The 27,471-nt window shown below is 35.2% G+C and overlaps 1 protein-coding gene across 9 annotated transcripts in view; it reads left to right on the top strand.

Moving 5' to 3' along the window:
• LOC149570238 (ran-binding protein M homolog) overlaps nucleotides 1-27,471 on the top strand; it is a 249,221-nt gene that overhangs the window by 100,230 nt on the left and 121,520 nt on the right. For all 9 annotated transcript variants that reach the window (XM_089822867.1, XM_089822874.1, XM_089822871.1 and 6 more), the window contains exons 7-8: nucleotides 15,609-15,777; nucleotides 16,537-16,605. In XM_089822867.1, the coding sequence (XP_089678993.1) occupies nucleotides 15,609-15,777; nucleotides 16,537-16,605 (238 nt within the window). The remainder of the gene's footprint in view (nucleotides 1-15,608; nucleotides 15,778-16,536; nucleotides 16,606-27,471) is intronic.

Below are 27,471 nucleotides of genomic sequence, written 5' to 3'. Positions count from 1 at the left end.
TCAAGGCATTTTTCCTTAGCCTGCACTTGATGGAAGTTTGAGAACTATGGTAGGAGATATGTGTTGCAAGGTATCACAAAGGGGAGTTTTGCACTATGTCATGTCTCATGTAGTTCACGGTTACATAGTTTGGATCAACATATGGGTGTAGTTCTTTTTGTGAACAATCCCATGTTTGATATTGATGTTATTGTCATATGACAATCCTTTATTTGAGTTTGATGCTGGTTCCCTTCAAGTGATGCGCGAGGATGATGTTTGGGATTCAACCAATGCACAAGGAGTTTAGATAGTTCTGACAAGATTTTAGACATGTCTTATAGATAAGATAAGATAAGATAATATTATTAATGTCCACGAAAAACCAACACGGTTTATGGGACTGAGCATACAAATAGAAGAACTGGCCAAAGTAGAAGCACCAAATGGTGACAGAGAAGAAACAAAAGCAAGAGATAAAACACGAAAGAAGACAAGGTAAGGACTAAGGGTCCTTCCTTGCCACAAAGAAATCAATAATAGAGGGGTAAATTTGTGGACGATCCATAGTCTTAGAATGCTGTGAAGAACCGCTATAGGACTGTCACTGCCTAGAGAGATTGGTGCAGTGTTTGACCGATCTGGAATGAGAAGTACTGGAAGTCCTTTTCAAACCTCGTGGAGGAGACAGGGGAGAGGAAAAGGCGGTAATGAGCTGATTTGAAGTACATCCTTGAGGTATAAAAGACTGCAGGGTAATCTCTCGAAGATGGGTGACCTCCTAAAGATAAAGTGCAAGACAATAAGGATTTGTTAGGGTTGTATACGATAAGGAGTGCATACAACTTTACATTGATCCTCATCTACATGATATTTATCGGGTGCAGAGTTCGTCGATGTGTGAGCTCGATGATTGGTATGACAACTTGTGCAAAGACGGGCCAACTTGAGTTTCCCAACATACTTGCCTTTTGTGATGTTCTTGCTTCAGTATCAATAGTACCCACATTGTGTTTAGTTTTACGAACCATTGATCATACAGATGGCGTGGTCTTTTCAAGAATCAATCAGTGATGACAGGAACGTTACACGTATTTATTTGTGGGATCTTGGTGGAGGTGTGACTCTAGTTGGGTTGGAGATTGGTGAGTTGTTGAATGTGAGATTGTTTGGGGACAAGCAATTTTAGGGAGAGTGGACTGTAATGTCCCCATTTTAGCTAACCTTGGGTTGCAATTTGGGTTAGCCTATAAGTGATCTTCGTAGGCTAATCAGTGGGTTAGAAAGTCTCAACAATCGAGCCAAAAGTTTATATTTTCATGCCAGTGGGGTCATCGACAAAGCTTTCAGTTTAGGACTTACTACTTATAGTAAGTTAGTTACGAGCTAGTTGCTTTGTTGGACATGTCACCCAAGTATCATAGTCTTATGGGGAGCACTCAAATTTCTTATGGATCATTTAATGAGATTATAAGCTATTAATTTGGTTTATAATCATTAATTAAGTTCTACTTAATTAATGATTAAATTTAAGCTTATGGAAAAATATTACAAGTGCTTTCATTGTTTGGATCCCTAACCCAATTGGGGATTAGAATAATTTAAAATTTATTAAGTTAATTAATAATAAATTGGAGGCTTTCCAAATAATGTCTAAACATTTCATGACTCCTTATAAAGGTATTTTGCCGTTAAACTAAGTGGAAGAATTATAATTAAATATTAAAATTATAATTCAGATTTATGAACTTTGTAAAAGGGATGGGATTAGTATTATAATTCAAACTATTATAAACCGTGCAAACTATTGTGAATATTCATTTTCTGGAGTAACTCTGAAGCTTGCAGTTGAAGGTTTGAGAACGGAGTTATAAGATCAATTTTGACAAGAAGGGATTCATAGAATCAGAATGGAGTTCACATGGGAAGGATCTTGCATTTTTCTTCTAGATTTTGAAGAGTTCTGTGTACCAATGACAAGGGTTAGTAACTGCGAGCTAAAGAATTGGGAATTCTTGAAGCTTCAATCACACTTGAATTGGTGTTTATCTAACCAGCGAATTGTGTTTTTTCCAACTGTAAATCAGATGTCCTATGTGCTTAATACTATCGGAAATGGGGAATATGCAGTAAATTTTCAGTATTGGATTCTGAGATAAAATACAAAATTACAGTAGTCTTCATGTGTGCATATTGTAGCATCCGTATATTACTGCAAACTGTTTGTTGGCTGCCGTAATCCATTATGAACTGTCACTTCTTGCTTTGAAGGCTTCATTGATGTTTTTAGGGGGTCAGTGATATCATTATTGGGACCATGTTGACCTCCAGCTCTCTATGGCAGAGTATCTTATGCCTTCCAAGCTGAAGTCAACTATCCAAGGAAAACTCCAACATTTGCAACAGTTACAGGTTCCTTCAAATATTCTGGAAAGGTTAATAATATTACATTTCATAGTTTGTTTCTATTGTAATTGCTGACTTGTAAATTGCAGTGAATAATTTTTAGTGTGCTATGTAAGAAGTACATTTTCGGTTTTATGCATTGTAAATATCCAATTCTAAAAAAACCCAAAAAACATATACACCAGAAAACTCCAAAAATTTGAAGACAATAATTTTTCAGGGAAAATACAGAGATAAGTCTATAGAGAAGCTTGAGTCTAGCCGGGCTCTTACAAGTTAAGTGCTTGCAATGAGTTCAGACCAAACTTGCATTGCTATACAATCAACAAGTACCAAAAAGTATGAAATTAAGTTCTCACCATAATTCAATAAGCAACACTATTTTTCATTCATCTACTTAACTATTTGTTCTTCAACAAACAAAGTCCTAAACTAAGTGAGGAAATTTAGAAACCATACAATGCTCCAAAACTTCACAAGCATTCACCATGATAACAACGATGAATTAGGAATAATTTTGTCAGTATTATAGCTATAATCTCTCCAGGTCTCTTGTTTTACGAATGAGAAGCCCTTTCCTTTTATAGTTGTTCCAAATACAATGAACACCGAGATTAAATCGGGATGAATGGCCAAGATTGTTCCAACATAGCTGTAATGGAACTACCAGCTACGAGCATTAAAAGCTATCCTATTAAAACTGGTCACCAATTTGTGGGCCAATGAGAAGATTCCATTTCTTTTATGAACCAATGAATATTTTTGCTAAATGAAGACATTAAATGCACTTCACATGCCAACTTTGAATAACTTGATTGGTGGAAATGGAGGTGTGAAATTGGAATCCTATGAATGGTTGAAAATGAGTGGGCTCCACCTCAACATGTTTATGTTGTAAACTTCATCAATTCATGGTGTTGAAGAGATATCTCTAGATACTCAACATTATTAGGCCATCAATTGTAATGGCTCATATTACCAAATTGCTTCATCTTCATAAATTTTGTCCATCCTTTGAAATTTATTGTCTTGAATTACTTGAACTTATATCTTGCCTTGATCTTTTCGAAGTGACGAGGTCCTTCATGTAGTTGGATCATTCTAATTGATCTTTAATTTCTGAAGGAAATCCAAGATGGTCATAATCTTCTCCATTTGTAGACTTGTTCATTTTCTTTGTTCATTGAATTCCATCTTGAGGTTCCAATATTGTTCTTGGGTTTGGAATCATTAGTGCACACAAAATGCTCAACCTTGAACATCTCCTTTGCCTATTATCTCCATGTTGTCATGAGATCTCCCCTGTGGTTGTAACCTGAACTTTGCACCTTTTTAGTTGCTTTCACCTAGCTTGAAGTCTTGAAATTGCATCTCTCTTTTCTTGTCGTTAAGCATCTTCCTTCATTTCCTTACAAAAATTTAAAGAAACTTGTGCTAGCTTGCAAAATAATAAATATTGGACCTTCAGTTTGGGGTTTTCCATATTTTCTTGGGTAGGTGTTGATGTGGTCTGGTCTGAGTTCCGACCCATGGTCAGATTCTGGCTAGGGCTGGGAGTTTTGTTCCGAGTCAAGATAAGAATCCTATCTTGGTTTGGAACTCCCCTTTACAGCTCCTCCTTAGCATGCCAAGTCGTCATACTAGCCTTTGCCAATCCAATTTTCTCCTTTTGTTTGCTCACACTTGTTCATTTTCATTTGCATATTGGATTCTGAGACTTTCTCAATTGTTCAATCCCAAATCAGTATCGCAACTTTCACATCAGATTTTACAACTCTCTCTTAAGATCATAACTTAAACTTCAAAGCATGCCAACTTGAATTGAATTTAGTCAAGTGTTGGGTGAGTGTTTGAAGTCATTAATGCAAGATCACTACAACACTCTCAGCTAGGTCAGAAATTTGACACTTGCTGGAATTTGGCTTGCAGATCAAGAACTTTATCATACTCCTTTTTAAATGCTGGCTTCTAGCCCCTTGAACCTCTAGGATGCTCAACATTTTCACCTTAGCAATTCACATGAGATTTGTGAGACACTGTGAAAAACCAACTACTCTACTACTAAGCAAAAATGGGGGTCCCCATTTCCAATGGGGCACGTGTGTTTCACAACACAACAGCTCCATCATTAATTTGAGAACTTGGTGGTGTATGTTTTATGACATAGAACACCAAATAAATTTCTACAGGTGCTCTATCGTCTCTTGAACAAAACCCCTTTATGTATGAACTGTAAGATCACAAAGATGACTCCAAGGTTCCAAATGTGTTTGGTTTTTTTTTTTTTTTTTTTTTTTGTTCAGGATAGGCTCTTGTGGTGGGATGATTTGCGGAAAATTTCTAAGGGGCTTACATGGTCAATCAAGATTTCATCATTCAAACTATTTTTTCCTTTGAGCTTTTGATTCTATTTCTACAGTCATAAAAAAATGAAAAGTATTAAGGGTTGAGGAAAATTATTCCAACTCTAAAGTAGACCTATGAACTTCAAGAGACAAGTGCTAAAAATGGATTCTAAAAGCTATCCTTGCTTCACCAAATTCAACAACTCCCACAAGAATGGTGCCATCTTCTAACGTAATCTAAGGTTTTTCACATCACAAATCTTCACCTACATTTGAATAATGAATACAGTAATGGAAGTTAGGTTTCTTATCATAAGTCTAGACTAACTTTGCACAACGGTTGAAAATCATCCATCTATCAATAGAATGAATATATTGATTCTATAATGAGCATTCCCATCAAATCCTTAATTCAATTTAATAACTTGAGAATAAAATCTACTCTAAGTGAGAGAGAAGAAACCATGCAACTTGCAAAAGATATTAAATTCACCAATAGTTGAAAAATGAATTCACTTAAGAAAGCAATCTTTGTATCTCTCTTTACAAATGAGAGTGGTGTTTATATAGGAGTTAAAAAACAAATGAAGGGCTCAGATGAATTTAAGATTAATGTTCAAGATCAAGACAACTATACCTGAAGTAGGGTTTGCAATGCTCATCTATTGTTAACTAGTGAAAAATAAACAACTCATTAATTGCTTTTTTCTAGAAAAAAAGCATCCCTTATCTCGAAAGAAGAAAAATTTAAGCTCACTGAACTTTGATGGTTTGTCATGAAATTATCCGATTTGTGGAGACAGGTGGCTGCCACCTTAGCATGCTTATCTCCTTGGCTTTGAGCAATTCTTCTTTAATTTTTGGGATTCAAAATTTTGAAAAAATAATCTTCCCAAAATTTATCTTCTTTAAATCTTCTTTGAATTTGGAATTTTTTCCTTTTTGAATTATCCTTAAATGCAAGATTTTGGACTTGCTGATGTGAACTTTGAAGTTTGGAAGATGTCTTTTAAATCTTCTCTTTTTCATCCAATGTTCTCTTTGTCTTGAAATTCTTCATAGTTGATGAATTTCTCAGTGGTGCTTGTTTTTCTTATTTGTGAGTGTAATCTTTTCTTATACCATTTGAATATCTTCCTTTGATCTGGATCTTTGAAAATCCAAGGTTGTTGTAGCATCTCTTTCATCTTTGTCTTTAATATGGAAATGGCCTTGTGAATTTTGAAGGTGATAAATTCCCACCCTTGGAAATGCACTTGTATGTCCTATTTTTAAGAAATCTCAAATTTCCCATACTTGGCGAATTTTACCATTGCTTTCTTGCCGATTTCACGTTCTTTTCATGCATAAACTTAACATTTTCCCTTTCAAAGTTTTCCTTTTTTTTCTTTCCCTCTTGGGATTTTCTTTGAATACTTGGTGAGTTCAACCTCAAATGTCTTTGAACTCCCAATTTTCAAACTTTCCTTTGACTCAAGAGAGTGAATTTAATCTCTTGGTCTACATTCCTCACCTAGTTTTTCAACACTCAAGCCAGTTTTTCATCTTGAGAGGGCATACTTTGATTGTTCTTGTTGATTTTCTCTTAAATTTCCTTGGTAGATTTCACTTGGAAACAAGATTTCTTCTACTTCTTGAGTGGACTTCATGCCTTGATGAGGATTTTGCCATGCGTTAGATGGATTCTTTATGTAGGAGCAGACATTTTTTTCAAATTGTGGAAATCTCCATGCCTTAGACATTTTTAATCTCTTGAAGGGGGACTTTCTGTTGAAACTCGGACAAATTTCTGATTGCTTTCCTCTTGAATTTCCTTTTAAAGTGAGGTAGACCTCACCTAGGGTTGAGAATTTTCCTCATAATATTTTCCACTTTCTCCTGAAAAGATTAAAAAATCCATGTTAAGAGAGGATCTGAATATTTTGAATGCAAATTATGGATTTTTGTCATGACCTGAAAACGACATACAAATCAATCTATTTTAATGCATATAGAACATGTTAAAAATTATAGAGACCTTATCCATGCTAATCAATATACAATTTATATTATTGTTATAATTAAAACCATTAAATTATATATATATGTGTGTGTGTACACACAATTGAAATATAATATAATACATTACAATGAAAATAGAAATGGATGGATAATAGTATAATATAATTATAAATAATAGTTCACATAGATTAATATTAACAAATCTATTATTAAATAATAATGATGATAATTAACAAATTAAAAGAGTGCAACTAAGAGTCAGAACCAAATCTCTTGACTAATGTATTTGAAGGTAGCAAATATAATCAAATAAATATAAGATAATTGGGTGCAGTGGTGGAGGAGCAGTCAGACTTAAATAAAATGGAAGATCAAGACAGCCAAGGTGACATGCAAGGTATAGGACGCTCGGCAGAGAATATCGAACAGGAGGCAGCAAGAAATAAATATAAAATTAAGAGCACATACAGAGGAATCAGTGGGAGAGCAATGGAGAATATAGTTTGTATATAAATATAAATGAGCATTACAATCTGCGGTAATATTGAATAAATATTACAAGACACAAAATGTGCTGTGAGTATTGGCACACCAATGGGAAATATAAATCCCTAGGCGTGGATAGTGTACGGCTGTGTGTAGACAGTATATTAGCTATGTGTTTTCCTTATTAGATACAGATGCAAAGTGTATACATGAGGGAATTTCAGAGTGTATAAATGGAGATCAGAACCAGAAATGGATATTTAAAGAGTCTCATGGATAATACCGAGAAGATATTAGAAACATATTGGAGCAGGTGTATAGCTGAGACGTAGCAGTATTATGGAAGCATTTCAAGAAAGGGATTCATTGAGATTATGTCTTCAAATAAGTTGACCGAGCAGCATGAAAGGAGATATCAAACAATAACATATGATATATAATTAAATAAGTTGACTAAGCAGCGTAAAAGCGATTGCAGTCACATGGCAGTGACATATAAGCGAGCACAAAAGCTACAAAAGATACATACCAGTAATGATAAGGAATAAGGAAAGTTGGGTAAATAGTGATAAGGTGAAGACTGGTATGACAGAGATAGAACTTCCATAAATTAAATCTGTTATTAAAGAGAGGATTAAGAATACTGAGATGCAGACCACAGATGAGATAAATTTAAAAGATTCAAGCATAATATAGAGAATAATCAGAGGTATATTATCTTATGTTCAATATTTCTGAGATAGCAGAAAACAAATTTTAATGAGATAAGAATTTACCAATTTTATAGCAATCAAGTAATCTTGGTAGAGGGCATCTATTATAGATGTTGAGTTTCTCTAATAGAGAACTCACAGAATAGATGGGCTTTCATTTTGAATTTCTAGTTTCTCTAAAGGAGAACTCAAGGTCTAGAGGGCATTCTAAGTCGAATGTTGGATTTCCAAATTGGGATCCAAAGAGGGATCTGTAGAGGATCCATTAGAGGCAATATATATTGTAGTGGTCGAACATATGCATATGGCAGAGATAAGAGACTTGGTTAGAGGTTGGATCTCTAGCAGTAGTGTTATAAAGTGCATAATCAGAGATCCCAAGAGGCCTGAGGAAGATGTTCTTCATATGATGATTACCCAATCGAGATATAATTCTCACTAGAGGGTTAGGTGATTTGAGAAGAGTCTCTCTCCGAGGGATTAGGAGAGGTTAGCAAGGGTAGTATTTAGTCTAATGTTTAATTAGTTCAATATTTCTAACATGTTCAATATACATTTTTTCTATATCGTACTAACAAATTGTTACAAGTTACAGCATTCGACCTTGATCCAGAAGTGGGGACATTACAATTTTTTAGTTGAATTCTGATTTCACTTTGCATTTTAATTTAAACTTCACCTTCATTTGTATTAAAATTTTAACAATCAAGAATTAGAACTGAAAGCATGGAAAAGCAAGAAAAGAACTTGCTCAACACTTACAAAAAATTCAACAAATTTGTCCTAATTCAGAAAATTCCTTATTTAAATTTTGAAACTTCATGAATAATTACTCTCAAAACCTGCATTAAATCACCATTTACATGTTAAAAAGACTAGAAAAGAAAAAAAGAAAATGCCTACGAACTGCCTTTGAACCTGCACAAATTTGAAATCCTCTTATCACAGGATTTCAAAACTCTTCTCTGAACTTTGTGAATAAAGAATGGCTTCACCCTCTATTTATAGGAAATCAGGGAATTCTTAGCTTTGTGTTTTCTGGTGTTTTTGTTTTTTCACCTAGTTATAAAATTTTATCCTCTCCTTCATGGTTCAAACTTCTAGATGAAGGTACCCTATTTTATTATTTTTCAAATCTTTTTCTCTCCTCTCAACTTCTTATATTTTTAGGAATAAACAAATATTGTTTTTTTTTTCAACTTTCTCAATCTATCCCCAATCTGATCGAATTTCTTTGTAGGAGAAAAGCATTTTTTTTTCTACTTTTAAAATTTTATTTATTTATTTCCTTTTTCTTGTGCATTTTTTCTTCTAGAATTTTTCAAGTTGATCATTTTGATTTATTCTAGAATTTTCTCAAGTTTTAATGCCTTTCTTTGATTTGTAATCTGAAAATTTTCACCACTTATCTTGCTTTTCATGAAATCCCAAATGAACTTGAAGCTGGAAACAGAAATTTCACACTCGGGCATTTTCACAACTTTTGGCCTTTCCAAAATAAAAACCTTTAAAGCTAGAAAATTTGCAAAAATGAAAAAAAAAAACTTTCTTAATTTAGAGAGAAAGAAAAGTCAGGTTCCTTGATCAGCCCCAACATGCCAAAAACATAAACTTCCAAAAAAACAAAAAACAACTTTTCTAAAAATGGGAGTTGTCAGAATTGACCTCAAGCAATGTTGATCTGTGTCTTTTGGTCCTTTCAAGCACCCCAGTGGTATCACACTGCTATTTTGATCATGCTTTATTCCGTTTTACTTTTTGACATACATGAATTTGGATTGTACTCCTAAACTTTGCACTAACAAGAGACCGGAAATTGAAGGTGAAACATTAAAACAAAACCCCAAAAGCAAAAAACTCGGGTCCCAATTTGCAATGGGGCGTTGTGTGATAACGTGACAACAACACCCTATCATTTGCAGGTATACTTGTAGATGCTGAAACTACTAAGCGCAAAATGTTTGACCCAAGGTAGTTTGCCAAAGATTATTTTGTCTAAAATCATGGCAACAAGTGAAAAAGCAGAAAAGAGATAGATGTCTCTCTAGGGGTATTTTGCATACAAACACATATTATCTTGCACAACTTGCTTTAAAATCCTTGTGAGAAACATTTCGTTTTTCATGCTTCTTGAATTATCGATGGATTTCAAAAAACCTTTGTTTTTGAAGAAGAAACATGGTTATTCAATGTCTTCTTTCGCTTGTTCCAATTGCTGTAAAACATGGTGTTGCAGCTCCTCAAATGTGGACCACATATCCATCCCTTGCTTATTCAAAATTAGCACTTAATCTCTTCATGATCAAGGTTCGTGAATTCTACCCCAATAACAACATCAACATTCAATAGGATATACAAAGTAAGCCTACCCTTGAGACTTACACTAAGAGCAAGAGGTAGAAGAAGCCTTCCGCTCAAGCTGACTCTTCGGGCTTGGATAAGGATATTAGGGAGAGGATTACCTTGCTCCCAATATCAATCTCAACATGGATAACCCTACTCAAGAGCACACTTCTCCTGATTTGCAGACTCCCGGCTTTAAGGATAATGCTACTTGTAAGACGGTTGACTTGGGGAAGGTTAAGTTTGGTGCACCAGGTCAAAGATTGATTTGGTGGTCAGGGCTGGGGAGAAGGGAGACCATAATCTTATTCAAATGTTTGACCCCTCCATGCTTATCCTGAGTGATTCTAGCAGAGATAGTAATCTAGATATCCTTCTCACTGTAAGGAATGGCATGCTGAATTTTTACAGAGCTATTAAGTTGTCCTTCAATGAGCTTAAGAAGGCAAATTTGAAGGTTAGTGCTCTTGAGAGTAGGGTGAACATCTAGGAGGAGGCCACTAAGGATATAGGGGTGGGGGTTGGTGAGCACTCACTTGAAGGTGATACGGTTGGTAAGAATGGTATAGTGACAACTATTGCTGCTCTCTACAAATTGGAAGCTACGAATCTGGCACTGGAAGGTAAGGTTTCAAGTTTCGATTCTGCTCTGAAGGGCATTGCTGACTAGAGTTTCAAGATTCTGACGGCCTCAAATGAACATATCAAAATCCTTCTTCGTAAGTTGGAGAACCCTTCCAAGGATAGAGCCATCATCTAAGTCACTGATGACAAGGACTCTCTTGTTGATAGGCAGGCTGGCCCTAGTAGAAGAACCAGAGCCAACACTAAGTGCAAGGTGTCCACAACTGCCATGGAGGTAGAAGAGATTAAGAAAGTGGCAAATGAGATGAATAAGCTCGAACAAGAGGCTCTAGAGTTGCTAAAGTGTTTGGGTTAGTTGTGTGTTGGTGTGCCCTTTTCTTTTCTCTTGCTGTTTTTGGAGCTTTGTTGTCCTCTAGGCTTGACCCTCTTTGTTGATGTCTCTCTTACTAGTTGGCTTTTGTTTGTTGCTGGCCTATTTTGTATCTGGTCATGTTCTGTTTTTTGTCCTTTAATGTTATACATCTTTAGTCCTATTTTGTAATAAGATTTTAGGGTCCCTTATAAAGCCTGTCTTCACGTAATCAAAAACATTCAATAGGATATTCCTATAATTACAACTAAGATGTTTTGGACCTTGTTAGTTTGATTTTAAATGATGGAGACAAAGTCTCCTTAAATGCAAAAGTTCAAGACGATGTTTCTAAACTAAACAACATCGATTGAATACGAAAAATATAAACTAACGAATAAATTTAAACTCACTAAAGAGGACCATTAATGACACTACTATATTAATGCGTTCCTTGAATAGTCATTATACTAACTACCCTATAAAAGACAATCTGAAGGCCTTTTGGTCATGGATGCATAGAAGTTTGCCATATTCACATCATATCTCTAAATATGTAGAACTTCTAGGAATGACCAAGATTACCACAAACTATCCAACCTAATGTCGGGAAAAGAAAGTATGACTCCTTGTAGTTAGAGACATCGAGATAAAACTGAAGCCATGATTTTGGGGGAAAATCAGAAAGCCCTTCTGACTGTTGCCCTAGCAGCTTTAGGTGCAATCCAAAACAATTGCAAGAAACCATGATTGTGGAAAACATTACCAAACCTCTCTAAAGATTTTGTTGGAAATATTTAAAATATTTTTTGACTGGCAACACCAATCATGATATCTTTTGGAAAAATCAGAAAACCTAGAAACAATTTTTGAGGAGAAAAATCAGTCTAAACCAAACACTGAAAAATCAATGAGTAGCTAACATAAAATTTGAGCCACATATAAAACTCTATTTGTTTAGGAAAGCCAGTAAAACCCTAGTACAAAACAATTGTTGAGCCAAACAATCGCTCAAAACCCACAGTTTTTTATGGACAAAAGTTATAAAACCTTTTAAAAAAATTTGAAGGAAAAAAATATGAAAACACTTCTAGGATTTTTGAGGGAAAGAATTATGAAAAGCCACCTAGGATTTTTTTAAGAGAAAATTTTGAAAAGTCGCTCACTAATTTTTGAAGGGAAAAATTTATGAAAACCCACTAGCTATTTATTTAAGGGAAAAACTAATGAAAACCCAACCACCAATTTTTTAAGGATAACAATTAGAGAACCTGCAATAATTATTTAAGGGACAAAATTATTAACCTAGAAGACTATGATCTTTAGGACAAAATCATAAAAAAAACCCCACACTAGATAAAACAAGTCACAATTGTGGCAAAGAACAAACCATTATAGAAAACCTTCACATGTCAAAACACTGGACTTTTTATGATAAATTACCCTAGAAAATGGCCAGACTTCATCATGTGGTAAATCAAGAAAACATTTCCTGCCGAAAACAACACATGCAAGATCATGCATCCCACATAATCCTAGGCCTCCTGTGAGGGAGTTAGACCCAAAGTTGCTATGATTATAAAACTTGATAGTTTGATATTAAATAATGGAGACAAAGTCTCATTAAATAAAAAAGTACAAGAGATGTTTGTAAACAAAATTGTTGTTAACTAGACACTAAAGATGGCTGTTAGAAATAATACATTATTATATTAATTTAACAAAGCATTTTTTAATACATTAATGTAGTCGTGCCACCAAAAATATCTACAGTGGATTGTTGTTGGCATTGAATAGTGTTTTTCTTGTTGATGTTTTATTTGGAATTTAGCATTGTAGAGTTATAGCATGAGAATAACTTAATTATAGAAAAACTATAGTAACCTGGTGAGGGGTAGACTTGGAGGGCCTAGAGATTGGTACCAGTACAACTATTTTGCAAAAATAGGAGACTAGAGTACTTGGAGACGGCAATTTTATTAATATAATTTAATAATTTCAAAAAAATATCATAACATAAAGCTATGACAACAAGAGCAATTGAAGTTTTAAGCATGAAGATTAAAACCATTGAATCAAAATATCAAATTAGTAATAGTAATAGTAATACTAATAGTAATGCCCTCTACTCATTTAATATTGTGCAATAGAAAGTCAAATGATTCAAAAGTCGCTCCAAACAGGTAACAATTCAAATGTTTTATTTTTATTACTTTTCAATATGCTTTTTGCTTTGGAGACATGTGGGAGATGTCAAAAATGGAAGTCTTTGGGTACTTGCGAAGTCTCAGAGGCGCATCTCTAGTGGGAGACAGTCTTCTGGTGACTATGAGAGAAAATCATATCTCAATGTTAACAGCATATATATCAATTGTCGATATTTTTTATCTGACAAAGCTATATTGTACTACAAGAATAATTTAATATATAGTATTAAATAAAATCGTGGGGTCTGTGTGTGTTTGTGGTAGAGTGTAGCCCGCGTGTGTGTGATTTTTTGTATTTATGAATGCCGTATTCAGTCATATCTACATTAAGGGTTCTTGGGAAACAGCCTGTATCAATTTCAATACTGCTTTGATGAATGCTAGTATGCACACATTGAAATGTGCACTGTTCAGTACCCTCAAACAACAGGCATTCATTCTCCATCAGATATTCAGTAATTGGCAATATTTCATCTTTTTGCGACTAGTAATCAAAGGTAAAATTTTAGAATTTAGAAGTCTTGCATGTAAATTTATTTTCTTAATTTTGTGAGTTTGGCAAAGTTTTTCTTAATTTATTCTCATTTTATTAGTTTGGAATATATTAGGCAAAGGCATTGCTTTGGGAATTTCTTTTCAAACTTTCTTATATAAAGGAAAACATTGTTTATGTTTTTTTCAGGAAATTTTAGAGAAAACCTGAAAGTCCCAGTAAATCATAATTGCAAATTCAATTAGCTTTTTATTTGCCAAATTTAACCACCTTGTCCTGAGATCTCTACTTGTATATATTTCAGTTGAGGATGCTTTGATTTTCTTGTCTCAATAGTCATATTGTTTACTTAACAATGAAATGGAAAGATTATTGGGTATAATAGATGGGGTGTTAGATGGTTGTCGTTGAATCATGTAAAAGTATGTGGGTACTAAAATATAAGTGTTATTTCTTTCTCACATTCACTTAAATAAGCTTTGGGCATCGGGACTTGTTAAAAACAAGGTTGACTGCATTAGGTTTAAGTTATGGAAATGGTTTGTGAAGTTCTTGGGATTTGTTTTGTGATAATTTTATGACCTCTGAGAGATGCTTCCTTTTGGCATTGCATGTTACTCTCTATTGTAGTTATGAATATTGTGTTTTAATAGCTTCTATAGAATTTGTCAGTGATTCTTTCCGTTCTTATTTGAAGGGCTGAGACATCTCTATTGGTGAGAGTTGCTTAAGAGTAAATATATTGTGTTTGTTGCGTGCATCTGGATTCTGTTACCAATACAGCACAATAGTAGGTGGGTTTTAGGTTCAATCCTACTATGTGGGTTGTTGGAGACAATCTTTAAGTAATGTCATTACCATTCTTTCCTTCAACAGTATAAGCATTACTCATTTTGCTTCGGTGGTTGGCTTTTGGAGGAGAGTTATAGTTTAAATACTATACAGTAGAAAGAATGGTGCTAGAAAATGTACTCAATAACATTAGCTCAGATGATTTTCTCACTCATGGGATTCTGGGTTGGTTAGGGGATTGCATATTATGGTTTCTCTTCTTCATATGGTTACTGGTAGGGTTCTTGCGATTAATTAGACAGATGAGGCTGTAGTTCTCTGAATAAATCAGCATATATTGTAAGTTCATGTAAAATTTTCTCTTTTCGAGCACCTCATGATGATTTACAGTTTTTTGATTAGATAGTAAACTTGTAAATGAACAATGATGTAGATGTTAAATGGACAATACTTGAGTAATTTAAGCTAGTTTCAGGCATATGACATTTTAAATTTAGTTTTGAATAGTACATAATTGAATTTGTGTCTTAATGGAAAGTTCCATTTGAGTTCCTCTAGTATTCATCTCCTGTATGCTGGCAGAATTGTTCAGTCTTATTTGATGCATTATGGATTTCAAGACACGCTTAAATCCTTCGATTTGTCATTTTAAATTTAGTTTTGAATAGTACATAATTGAATTTGTGTGTTAATGGCAAGTTCCATTTGAGTTCCTCTAGTATTAATCTATTCTGTATACTGGCAGGATTGTTCGGTCTTATTTGATGCATTATGGATATCAAGACATGCTTAAATCCTTCAATTTGGCATTTTTAAATTTAGTTTTGAATAGTACATGATTGAATTTGTGTGTTAATGGCAAGTTCCATTTGAGTTCCTCTAGTATTCATCTCTTCTGTATGCTGGCAGAATTGTTCGGTCTTATTTGATGCATTATGGATATCAAGACACGCTTAAATCCTTTGATACAGCAAGTGGAAACACGTTTCCCAGAGTGATATTTTCACCCCAAGATATGAATGACGAGCCTTTAAATGAAGAGATCTATGCATTAGAACAACGCAAGTTATTACGAAAGGTATACTCATGTGTTAATGTTCTTTTATTTACCCTCATGATTATATGCATAGGATGGATTGTAATCATTTTATATATTGAATACAAACCATTTGTCATGTCAAAAATACACTGAGTATGCTTCAGAAGTTAGAACAGTGGTACAACTTTGTGGTCTAAGTAGATTTTAAAGGCTTCCATTTACATAAAAATATTTAAAATGGTACTAGAGAGACCCGTGTTAAGAATTAATGAAATCTTTTACATTTCAGATCACCCTCTGTGATACTTATTTTGATTCTTATTATGATTACATAGGGTGATCTAGATGTTAATGTTTTCATTTATATGTATTATATTCCCAGAAGCTTTTTTATTATGGTGGTTGATATTTAGTTATCACAATCATACTCTCAATAAAAATTCAAGTTTTAGTTGTTTTTCTTTTATATGCATTTGCCCTTGAATACCATATTATTGAGTCTTAGACTCGTGGTCAATGTTACTATTTTTCACCTGTTTAAATAATTTTCTATTGCTTTGAGAGACCTTTGAATTTGAATTCAATAAACATATAAGCTTAGTAACCATCTTCTAACTTGAATGCTATGATTATTCTGTTTGTTCATGCTCATGCCTTACGAATGGTACTGCTTTATAAATACTATCTGCAGAAACTTATGGTGATTGTCTTTTTAATCTTCTGTTAAATATTTTTCCAATACAATAAAATATTCTTTTCACCACTTTAACCTATTTTATTGCCCTTTACTGATCTAAGCTTATACGGAGTGGTGATATTGATTCTGCCTTGAGCAAGCTCCGCGAATGGTATCCGAGGCTCTTGCAGGTGAGAAATTATTTATTCACACATTTGAAATGGTTTTAGAACTTACTTCAAAGTTTAAACAATGTCCATGTCTTGTTGTATTTGCGATCTTATCATTTTCCTTCTGATTTCTCTAGTTACACACGAATTGGACTCTTTGTGCACAAGCTTTCTGAACTTAGTTTTTTTTGTTTAGCATTTATGATGTTTGCATTTATATATTTATATTGAAATTTTAATCATGCCTGTAAATTTTCCAATTACAATGTCAGTGTGTTATAGTATCTTAAAAAATAATTCCTTCTTGGTGTTGGGAGTTGTTAGAATAATGAATTTATGATTGAGAAAGAATTATTTGGCACACAGTCCTATGTATGTATGGTGCATTTATCAATGTAGCACAGTTACATTGGTGGTTGTATGATGCAAACTGCAAATAATAAAGATCATATTCTAATACCCTCCCTTAATGGTCAATCTATCAACAACATCAAGTTGCCCCCTAAATTTTACGAACTTGTGTGGGCTCAAAGACTTGGTGAGAATATCTGTTTTTTTTATCCACAGTGGAAACATACATCAACTGAACTGATCCGTCTTCAACTAGCTTCTGTCATTGCCCCTTTCTAGCGACATGATTTCCACAGTAGATTTGCCTATCATCGACTTTCGTAGGCAAATGATTTTGGAGAGAGAGTCATCTTGTTGATCAATTGGTCGTATATTGCTCTTGGAGAGTTGTAGTTGAGCCTACATCCAGGCGAGTTGGGCCTACATGTTATAATTTTGAGTTGAGATTGCACTTTTATTTTATAAAGTTATTTTTATAATAAAGTGCATTATAATGAGATTTTATAAAGGATGTTTCTAGAAATTCTTAGTGACTTCTTAGAAAAGTTAATAAATTGAGGGCTGGGGGCATCCATTTGGGAGGTGATTTTGTGGATTCAACTTCTATTCATATTGGAGCAATTTGTAGTCATTTGGTCTGCAAATTTTCATCAGATCTTTGGGAATGAAAACTCCCTTGGATTTGCATAACTGAGGAAGTGAAATATCTTCTGAAGGGTTGCTCATTGGAGATGGTATTTAGCCATTTCATGGTGGATTATTTTGAGAATTGATTTTGAGGGTTTGAAACTGTTTGCAAAAGGGTTTGGAATTCATCATCTCATTGGAGAATCAGTTTGGCAAAATTTAGAGGTCATTCAGTGCATTTTTCTTATAAGTCCATGCCAGGACTTGGACTCACATTTTCACTCATAACTTCACATCCCGTTGGAGTTTGAATTTATGCATTGGAGGGGTTATATATTAACCCTAGGCGTTTCAGAACATACAATTTTCGGCACCCAATACTAAGCAAACTATTTTATAGCAGGGTCGTACATGACAGTACAGTACTAGGGCCCTGGTCACAAGTTTTGCTCATATCTCACAAACTATTCAGAGATTAATTTTATGCCTTTAGAAGATCATCTAACAACCCTAGGCGTCCTTGTTTGGGGTATTTTCGGCAGCCATTACTTTGCATAAATTTCAGCATAGGTACCGTACTGTACGACCTGTACCAGGGAGCTGTACGGCAGGGAACAGAGGTGCAGTTTGGGGTGCAGAACTGACATCAATACATCATGCATTTGTCAACAAACAGAGGCAGTGATTTCCAGGTTCTTGGTGTTTGATTTGGATGTCAAAAAAATAGTATAAAATTGCATATGTTCAGTCCTTGTCATAACAGTCTAGTATATGCCTTGAATCAGTCACTGTTATTCATCATTTCCAATTGGATTGTTCTAGTTAAAGAATATTGTGAGGGCTTGCCATTACCATAGTGCATTGTATTGAAATCTGCAATTGTCATAGTTGTAACAGTCCATTATACTCTCAGAATTCAGTCCTTAATAGCATATTGTAATCAGATTTTCTGAATATTGTTATTGGTACTGTTATTGTTAATTGTATTTCATTGCATATTGGTATTGTTATATCAATCATACCTTGTGGATTTGTTGCTCAACAACTATAACCTTGAAACACTACATTTCAAACAAATAATCAGTTGCATGCCAAGTTGAGGGTTTTAGTGGCCTTTATAGTAAGGGTCATTACAGCTTCTGATTGAAGTGGCAGTGAATTTCTACATACTTAGTTCTCTCTTGGAAGACCAAATTCTTGGCTAATTTGAGTACTCCGTGATTTTCACAATAAGGAGGGGCAGGATCCACTCTAGACATTTGCATGTCTGAAAGACAAAAAGCATCCTCATATGCCAAATTGCCTTGCATGTTGCCTTAACTGTTCCTCGATACTTGGCTTCTGTCAAGGAAAAAGCCATTGCCTGCTGCTTCTTGGTAGTCCATGTGACTGCACTAGATCCCAAACTAAAAACATACGCAGATGTTGATTTTATGTCATCAATGGAACCTACCCAGTGGAAGTCAGTAAAACCAGTAAGTCTAGGATTGTGATTTTTGCTGTAGAGAAAATTGAAGTCAGAAGTGCCCTTCACATAACACAACCCAAGCTTCAATGCTACCTACTGATCAGCCTTGGGGACTGACATGGAGCATGAAATGTAGCTCACTGCAAAACTGAGATCAGGCCTAGTAGTAAGGTAGATGAGATTGCCCACCAATTTGCTTGAATGCTGATTCAGTCACCACAGGTGAATTTGATTTGGCTGAAAGCTTCAGCCCCTTGTCTTGTTGTGAGTTTTATTCCACTACAGCATGCAAAATCAAACACTCAATGTTTTACAGCTTGCAAAGTAAGATCATGAAATGATTGAAGGTTCCTTTCAATTGTGGATACACACTCAGTGAAATAATGTGATTGGTTGGTAAACACTTGGGCACTTACGCTGTTTCTCACTATTTGATAATGCACTTCTAAAGATATGGGTTCACAATGTGCACTGAAAGTATTTTTTCTGGATTTCAACTCTTGACTTCTCATCATAGCTTAAATTTCATCTCTACTTCTACTCCTAAATTTGAATGCTAGGACTTGTGATTGACTTGGACTCTACTAGATTGAGCTTAATCAGTGACTTGACTTACCTAGTTTAAACTTCTAAGGTGTACTTACTGCTCCTTAATTTGATCCAGTTAAGCTGAAGATTACTAAGTATCATCTTCATTGGTTAGCCATATATAGAAATCTTATTATCCGAGAGGCTAGTAGCCCAAATTTGTTTGAGTCATGCAAGTGAATACTCACAACTAGTTTCATTCATCTAAATTACTTGAAACAAATTTAACTCTACTTTAGCTCAACAAATTGAACTGAAAAGCAACCTTGAAATAAAATCTCTTTTAAATGGGGATGAAGGTAACCATGCAATAACACAAACTTGATCACAATTATCACCACCCAAAACAAAACAATGACAAGTAGAGAAAATTTGGCATTATTATTGTAGCAATTCTTCAGCAACCTTTACAAAGGAGAGGAGCAATCCTAATATAGGGAGCTCGAGTACAATGGATGAACATGATTTAATTAAAATCAATAGCCCAATTTGAATCCTATAAACCCTAATTAGGGTTGCCATCCTTGTTAACAAATGAGATTTGAGTATCCCAAAATAGACTCGTAACAAAATTCCATGAAAGTAACAACCAATCCGGAAGTACCAATAATTTGGGTGAATTGGATCAGACACCTAGACAATGAACTAATGAGAAAATAGTTGCCACATAAGCTCACATCAAATTATTATCCAAAATAATATTTCCTCTCTCTCTCTCTCTCTCTCTCTCTCTCTCTCTCTCTCGCTCTCTCTCTCTCTCCTTCCCTCCTTGCATATTCAATGAACTTGGACACTATGTTGTTGACTTCATTCATTGGAGGTGTAGGTGTGGGTCAAATCTTTCTCTCTACTAAGTCCACTTCAACTCTAGTTGGCACAATTGTTTTCTCCCACTCAACTACATGGTCTTCTCATGACTCGTGAAGTCATGAGAAGTCTTAAGAGATGAGAGGCCTTCCAAGGTTTCACTTGTGATGATACCTTTTTCACTTAGGATTTCCATGTTTTCTTCACTCAATTCTTTGAAATTGAAGCCAAATGCATTTGCACTCAAAAGTGTTCTTAAGTATGTTTTGGACAAAAACATCAAGATGGTTAGTATCATTCCTTATCTATTCCAAAACTTCTACCCTGTGAATTAGAGCAAAGGACCATGGCTCTATGTTGTTCCTTGCTCCTATCATAATCAGCTTGCCCTTCATCAATAATTGCTCAGGAGTAGTCACTATAGCCCAAAGTTGGGGTATAGTCTTTTCTTCGACAACAAGAAACTTATTTTAGATGCTGATGAAAACATGAAATCTAGCCCTGAGTGCCTTGAGTATGTGAAACTTCTCTAAAAAGCCTAGGAGGAATGCTAATCCTTCTTGTACAAGTTTGCCTACCCAAGATCAAGTCGTTTGAAGTGTAATCCTTGCACTCTTTGTACCCTCTCTAGAGAAAGTGCTGTTGTAATTATGTGATCATTTTGCTAGATTGGCCTATAGGCATTCTTGCAAAATGCTATCAACCTCCAACATTCTTGCTTGTTTTTATTCTTCTCCACAACTTCACTTTCCACTCTCTTTCGCATAGCCTCAAGAGCATCCTTAGCCTCCTCATACTCTATTTTGTTTGCAGTGGTCCCCAAATCATGCTCCACTATCTCATAATCTTGAATTTACATATCATTCTTTGTTTTGTTCACCCTAGGGATAGTACTTTGGACTTTGCAAGTCCCAAAGTCACCTCTAATCACCTTTGCCATTCTCTTTGCCAAATAGCTTTCCTCCTAAATCCCAAAGTCACCTCTAATCACCTTCGCCATTCTCTTTGCCAAATGGCTTTCCTCCTAGTGAATTAGATCTTTAGTGTTATCATTTTGGTCTTGCCTCAACAATATTTTGCTCACCCTGCATTGTAGCCCATAAGAGATCAAGTGTTGTGTCGTCTCTCAACTCTGGCTAGGTCTTTGAACTGGGAGGATTTCAAACTTTCACTTGGGCTTTCCTGAAGAGGTGGGACTTGTCCATCTTGAGGAGAATCCTTGATATCAACCATCACATTATTATTATCATTTGTAGGGTAAAGTATTCCTTTTAATCGAAAGGCACTCAAAGGTGCATATCTTGAATAGCTCTTACTTGTACTATCTTTTGATTTGGAAGAGATCTCCTGATGTACTCAATTTCCCTTGGATTGCATAGTTCTTCCTTGCTTTGAAGTGGTACTTTTCATTAGATGGAGGAGTTGTTTGCTTCTATATTTTTGTTTTTGGCTCTTCAACTATGATTTCTTTCTCTTTCAAATTTTTACTTGGCGAAACTTTTGTAGTATTCTTGCTCTTCTTGGTGGGTTCCCCTTGCTACCCACTGGATGCTTGTAGGCTGCCCTAATGGTTCCTCTTACACAATCTCTTCAACTTCTTTCATTTTATTATAGGTTAAATGCACCTTTTTTTTTGCCAATTCCATGATCTTTTTATCTAACCACTCCTGAATGTGGAGTAAAACTGGGATAATCCAAGCATCTAGACTAATCTCCATCTCAGTCTCCCAATCAACCGGTTCTAGCTCATGGTTTATTGTGGTTTTGAAGTTGCTTCTAACTACATTGTCATCATCTTCTAGCTGATTCAGAATTTTTGTTCCTCACCATTTACACTTTTTGATGTCATTTGCTGTTAGTCATGGAAATGTTCTCGTCCTTACTTCGAAGTTGTCGTTTGCATTGGCCCAGTAGTCTTCTAACCGTGGGATGTAGAGGCATTGATTCCCAAATATTGTCTTGACCTTTCTGTTGGGTTCGAAATTTTCTCTAGACTCATAGAATCCTAGACCATAATACTCTAGTTCTGCATCTACTGACTCAACTATTGCTAGGGAAGGGCACATCTCCCCATTAAGATTGAATAGGAATTTGACTCTTGGCTTTTGTTTATTTTTTTAGAATTCTATCAAAGGAGCAAAGCTATTTGGCCACTTCTATGATAATTATCTTGTTTGTTGGATACCTTGGTAATATCCTTGGGCACTTTGTGTTTCGAGGTAGGGGAATGTATGTGAACTTATCATTTTTGATGTATCAGGATCCATGTGCCTTGGTCAACTTCTTTGCCTCCTTTAAGAGCCTCACTTGCAGAGCTCATTGTAGTATCCTAAATGTCGTTGAATATCTTGAAATGCTCGTGACTGCTAAGGTGTAGTTGTGGATAACATGCATGCGCTATGTACTCTCCCTTTTTGGTTCCACATCTTCCAAAGACCTTTAGTCTTATAAATTTTAATGTACCAACAATCATCTAAACAAGGTAGAATGTGATGTAGGATGCTTTGGTGTCCTTTTGTGTTATCAATTGATGATAAATATTGACACTCATAATCATGGCTGATGCAAACATCACCTCTTCTTATAAGATCTTTTCTATGTAGTGGTACATCTAGGCTTGATAAAACACCACCTTGTGGTTCTCCCATCACTGTGCTTATCATCACAATGAGGTAACCAATATCTTGTTTGAAATCCAATATGGTTAACTCATTAAATGTCAATATCCTGGCATATTGACTCCATGGCTCAACCATCTACTCCCCATTCATCTTCGTTGCACTTCCATTCACTTCATCATTATAATACTTCTTTGCTTCCTCCTTAAGGATATAGATTGCTCCCTTGTAAGATGGTATATTGAATGCCAATTCGATAGCCTTTATATACAGAACAATAATAGGCCTCACACCCTCTTTGCATTCCATTGTCTTCTTTTGAGCACTATAGTTCTTTGCATATTCAAGGACCAACTCAATGCATTACATGGTTGGAGGGAAAACAACTGCATTGACTATCTCATTCTTCACCATCATCTTCACAATCCTTGAATTCATTTCTTTTGTCATCTTTTGTCTCATTTCAACCATGTTGAGAGATCTCAAGCTTTTGTCTTTGATCTTCTTATGTTTGGGAGTGAAAAGTGATTTGGGCCGCATCTCCTCAATATACCTCTTGATTTGAGCTTGCCTTGCCTTATTCGAGCCTTTGGCCATAGCTCGAGAAATGCTTCCCCTTGCCACGACATCCTCCATTAATCCTTAGGATCTAAAATTTTGATTAGTATACAGGAGTTAGATTTGGATTCAAATAGACAAGCTAGGATTTATTTAATCTTAAAAATATTTGCTCTTAGTGCCTTAGTGAATCACCTATTGCTCAAATTTCGAAAATAATTGGAAAATCTCTTGTAATTTATTTAATTAAAATCTACTAGTTTTAAAAATAAGATTTCAAATAATTCTTTTTTTGGAATTTATTTCAACTCCCAACCATAGTTGAGGATTTTGATAGAATAAATATTGGAACTTAAGTATTAATTTTAACTTTTAATAATATTGCAATTATTTATAAAGGAAACTGTTGAATAAATAGCAGCTTCGGTAAGATATAAGAATGATGATAGATTTGATTGTGTATATATATGCATGTGTGTATGTATGACAGTTCACTGTATGAGTTGACCTACATACATACATATTTCTTGTATTCAGTAGAATCACTATTTCATATGTTCTTGGAAATCAATATCATTCTTGTATCAAATTGAACTCACTATATGCATAATCATTTTTAAGATAGATTAACGTCTATACGAGATCGAAATAGATCCAGGTATATTGTAATCTGCACAAGCAGATTATACCCTTGATTATTGTCTCTTCCCTTGCCAAGATCGTGTAATGATCAAATGCATTGATATTGATCAAGTCATGGTATAGATGGAGTAATGATCAAAGACTAATTAATTCTTTATTTGCAGATCAGTAACTTGTCATGTATATTGTTCAAGTAATTACCATCTCTAATCCCAATTAGGACTAGGGGTTACCTGGATAGCAATTCTTTTATATTTAAAAGTTATGTCATGAGTGGATATGGCTTTCCTTTGTGGAGACATGTCCCCTTATGACATGACTCCCAATTTAATATTTATATCCAAACTGATTGGGAACGAAGAACATTGTAATCTATTAATGCTTTGTCCATTGAAGTTTTTTCTTTGCCATTCATATCCATAATTCTAACTGCATTAACATGGTATTAGAGCCTTGTTAAGGATGAGCCTGTTAGATTTGAGAATGCTAATAATCTGAGAAATGTATGGGTAGAAACAGTAACAAAAAGATGGGCATGAGAGAGTTGGATCATACATATAAGGAGATGGTCAACATATATGTTGAGGTCGGTTTTGTACCACTACATAACATATAGCAATTGAACACTTGATATGGGATATCAAACACTCAATTCCTCTCTTGAAAAGTTAATACTCATGTAGACATGAGAATAACTCCAATGTTCCTTGCACTTGTGGATACTAACTCAATTATCAATGTGATTTGCTGGTAAACACGTAGGCGGCCTTACGTTGTTCGTTCAAGGATGACTTGGGTTTTTGGATGATGGTGATGACTTTGTATGAGTGCTAGATGATATTGATGGTGGTGATGATGATGAGTTTGTAAAATATACGACTGCCAGATAATGTTGATGGTGGTGATGATGGGGGGTGTGTCTACCAATGATGCTTCTCCTAACCTCCTTCCTCAAAGCTCCAAATACTAAACTGCTCACTGCTCTACTCCGACTCCTATGAACAGAAAGATTAGTAAATGAGCAGGGATCGAATCCGATGAAAGCTAACTAGCGGCTCTACCTCCATAGATGCAATGATTCAAGGGAAAAGGACTAGTTTATTACACAAGTCTTCCCAACAAGCTACTAGGATGCTAGTGGCCTAGTTTATAAATCCCTATCAAACATCCACTAATATCACCATGCAATTATCCATCTACTCTTACTTAGCAACTTTCTCAAAATGAAATCTACTTTAACAACTTCAAAGGAAATCTATAACTATTTGGAAGTAGAAACCATGCAATAACACCAAATGTTCTTAATCACCATGCAAGTCACAACAATGACAAAGAGAGGCAATTTTGGTATTATCTTAGCAACAATTTTCTCCGACCCTTTAGAAATGAGAGCAAATGGCCTTATATAGAGGCCAAAATTACAACCAACGGTAGAGATTAAGAGGCAAAACCAATGATCCAGATTGGATCCTAGAAACCCTAATTAGGGTTGCCAACCCATCGGCGAATGAAAAGATGCCACCTCATCAATGGACCAATGAAAAATAAAAGAAGTTGCAACCAATGAGAAGGCACCAAAATGGTAGCCAATTAGAATTAGACACCTATCCTACCAAAGAAGAAGGAGAATTTGCCACTTGGACTTACATCAAATGATCTTCTAATATAGTTCTATCCCTTTCTTTCATTTTTTTTAGCCAAAGCAATGAACTTGGCTAGCTTGTCATTGACTTCCTTCATGGGAGAGCAAAGGGTATGTTTCATCTTGAGCTCAGCTGAATTCATCATGTTGCTCGCTGCTTGCAGTGTTTTCTCATGATCCTTCTCATATTCTTTCGTGTATCCAATAAAGGCATTGAGGGAGGCAAGGGTGCTCAAATGTTTCTTCTTGATGGTGACCTTCCTCAACTCATCCAATCTTGATCCAAATTCTGTCTCATTGACATTCTGCTCTACTGGGACCCCTTGTCCACTTGTATTATCTTTTTGGCCTCTAGCCTCAAATATTTTCAAATCACTTCTTCCAAATTCGCTCTTCCTTGAGATTCACTTTTCCTTGAGATTCACTTTTCAACTTTCACCGCCTCCAAATCAAATAAAAGAGGTAGGACCCTATAGAATTTATTGATTTTGCACAGTCCTCAGTTGCAACTCTAAATTCTTGCTTATAATCCTAGCCCAATCAAACTTTCTCTTTCTATTGTCAATTCCATCAATAAAATAATACATCTAGTTCTCGAATTGCATACCTTAAGCTAAGCCCATGATCTGATTGAGAAGCACAATGAGATCGCCATATTCTGATTTGAAATCTGACTTAGTGGGCTTTGACGACTTGGTGACTCCCTTCTTGCCTTCGCATAACCAATTTTGCTTTAGGTGAATGAAGAAAGCCTCCTGATTATCTTGAAATGACTTGGTCGTCTGATCCATCATTACCATTGTCATGACTTTGTACTGGGGGATATTAAATGTTTCTTCGATCACTTGTCCATTGATGTTGGCTAACACTCTCTTCCCTTCATCAAAAATGATGGACTTGGTAACAATATCAAATAGGGATGCACACTCCATTACCAATTCTGGACAAGGCAAGGTAGGAGGGAAGGTTGCTGCATGTACAATTCCGCTTTTGTAGATTTTCTTTGCCATGGGTGATTGCCCTTCCTTTAATCTATCCTTTAACTACATCATGTTCACTGTACTGATATTGGTGTCATTTATTCGTCTCACTTTTGACAAGAAGGTGGTTTTAGGCATCATGTCTTCCTTGTCCTTCTTGGGATTTATTCCCTTTGGATTTTTGCTTGCACTACCTTCTACCATCTTAAACACTTATTTTTGCCCCTTCGTTCTAAATGATATGGACTACACTTATTGATCTCCAACCTTCTTTCTATCGATGGAATCTAGTGTATTTCTGCCTCGCCAAGTCCTATCTCTACATTTATCAATCTTTGACCTTCAACTTAGAGGTGGGACTACCACTTATTTCTACCTCTTTGTTACCTTAGGATGGACTACACTTATATCTCCCAACTTCAACCTATGGTGGTCTAGCTTATTTCTGCCTCGCCAAGTGTCCTATCATGAAATCTACACTTATGTCTCCAAACTTCAACCTATCAATGGGATGATGAAGTGGTGGATGATGAATGCAAGAATAGTATAAGGGAAATGAAACCAAGCAAGAACAAGGAATATAATCCGCCTTTAACAATCTTCACC

The sequence above is a fragment of the Cupressus sempervirens genome, chromosome 3, assembly GCF_028749045.1.
Source record: "Cupressus sempervirens isolate cs-2001-9-10 chromosome 3, ASM2874904v1, whole genome shotgun sequence".
Classification (NCBI taxonomy): domain Eukaryota; kingdom Viridiplantae; phylum Streptophyta; class Pinopsida; order Cupressales; family Cupressaceae; genus Cupressus; species Cupressus sempervirens.
Note: the sequence above shows the minus strand (reverse complement) of the source record. Positions and strands in the feature narration are given on the sequence as shown.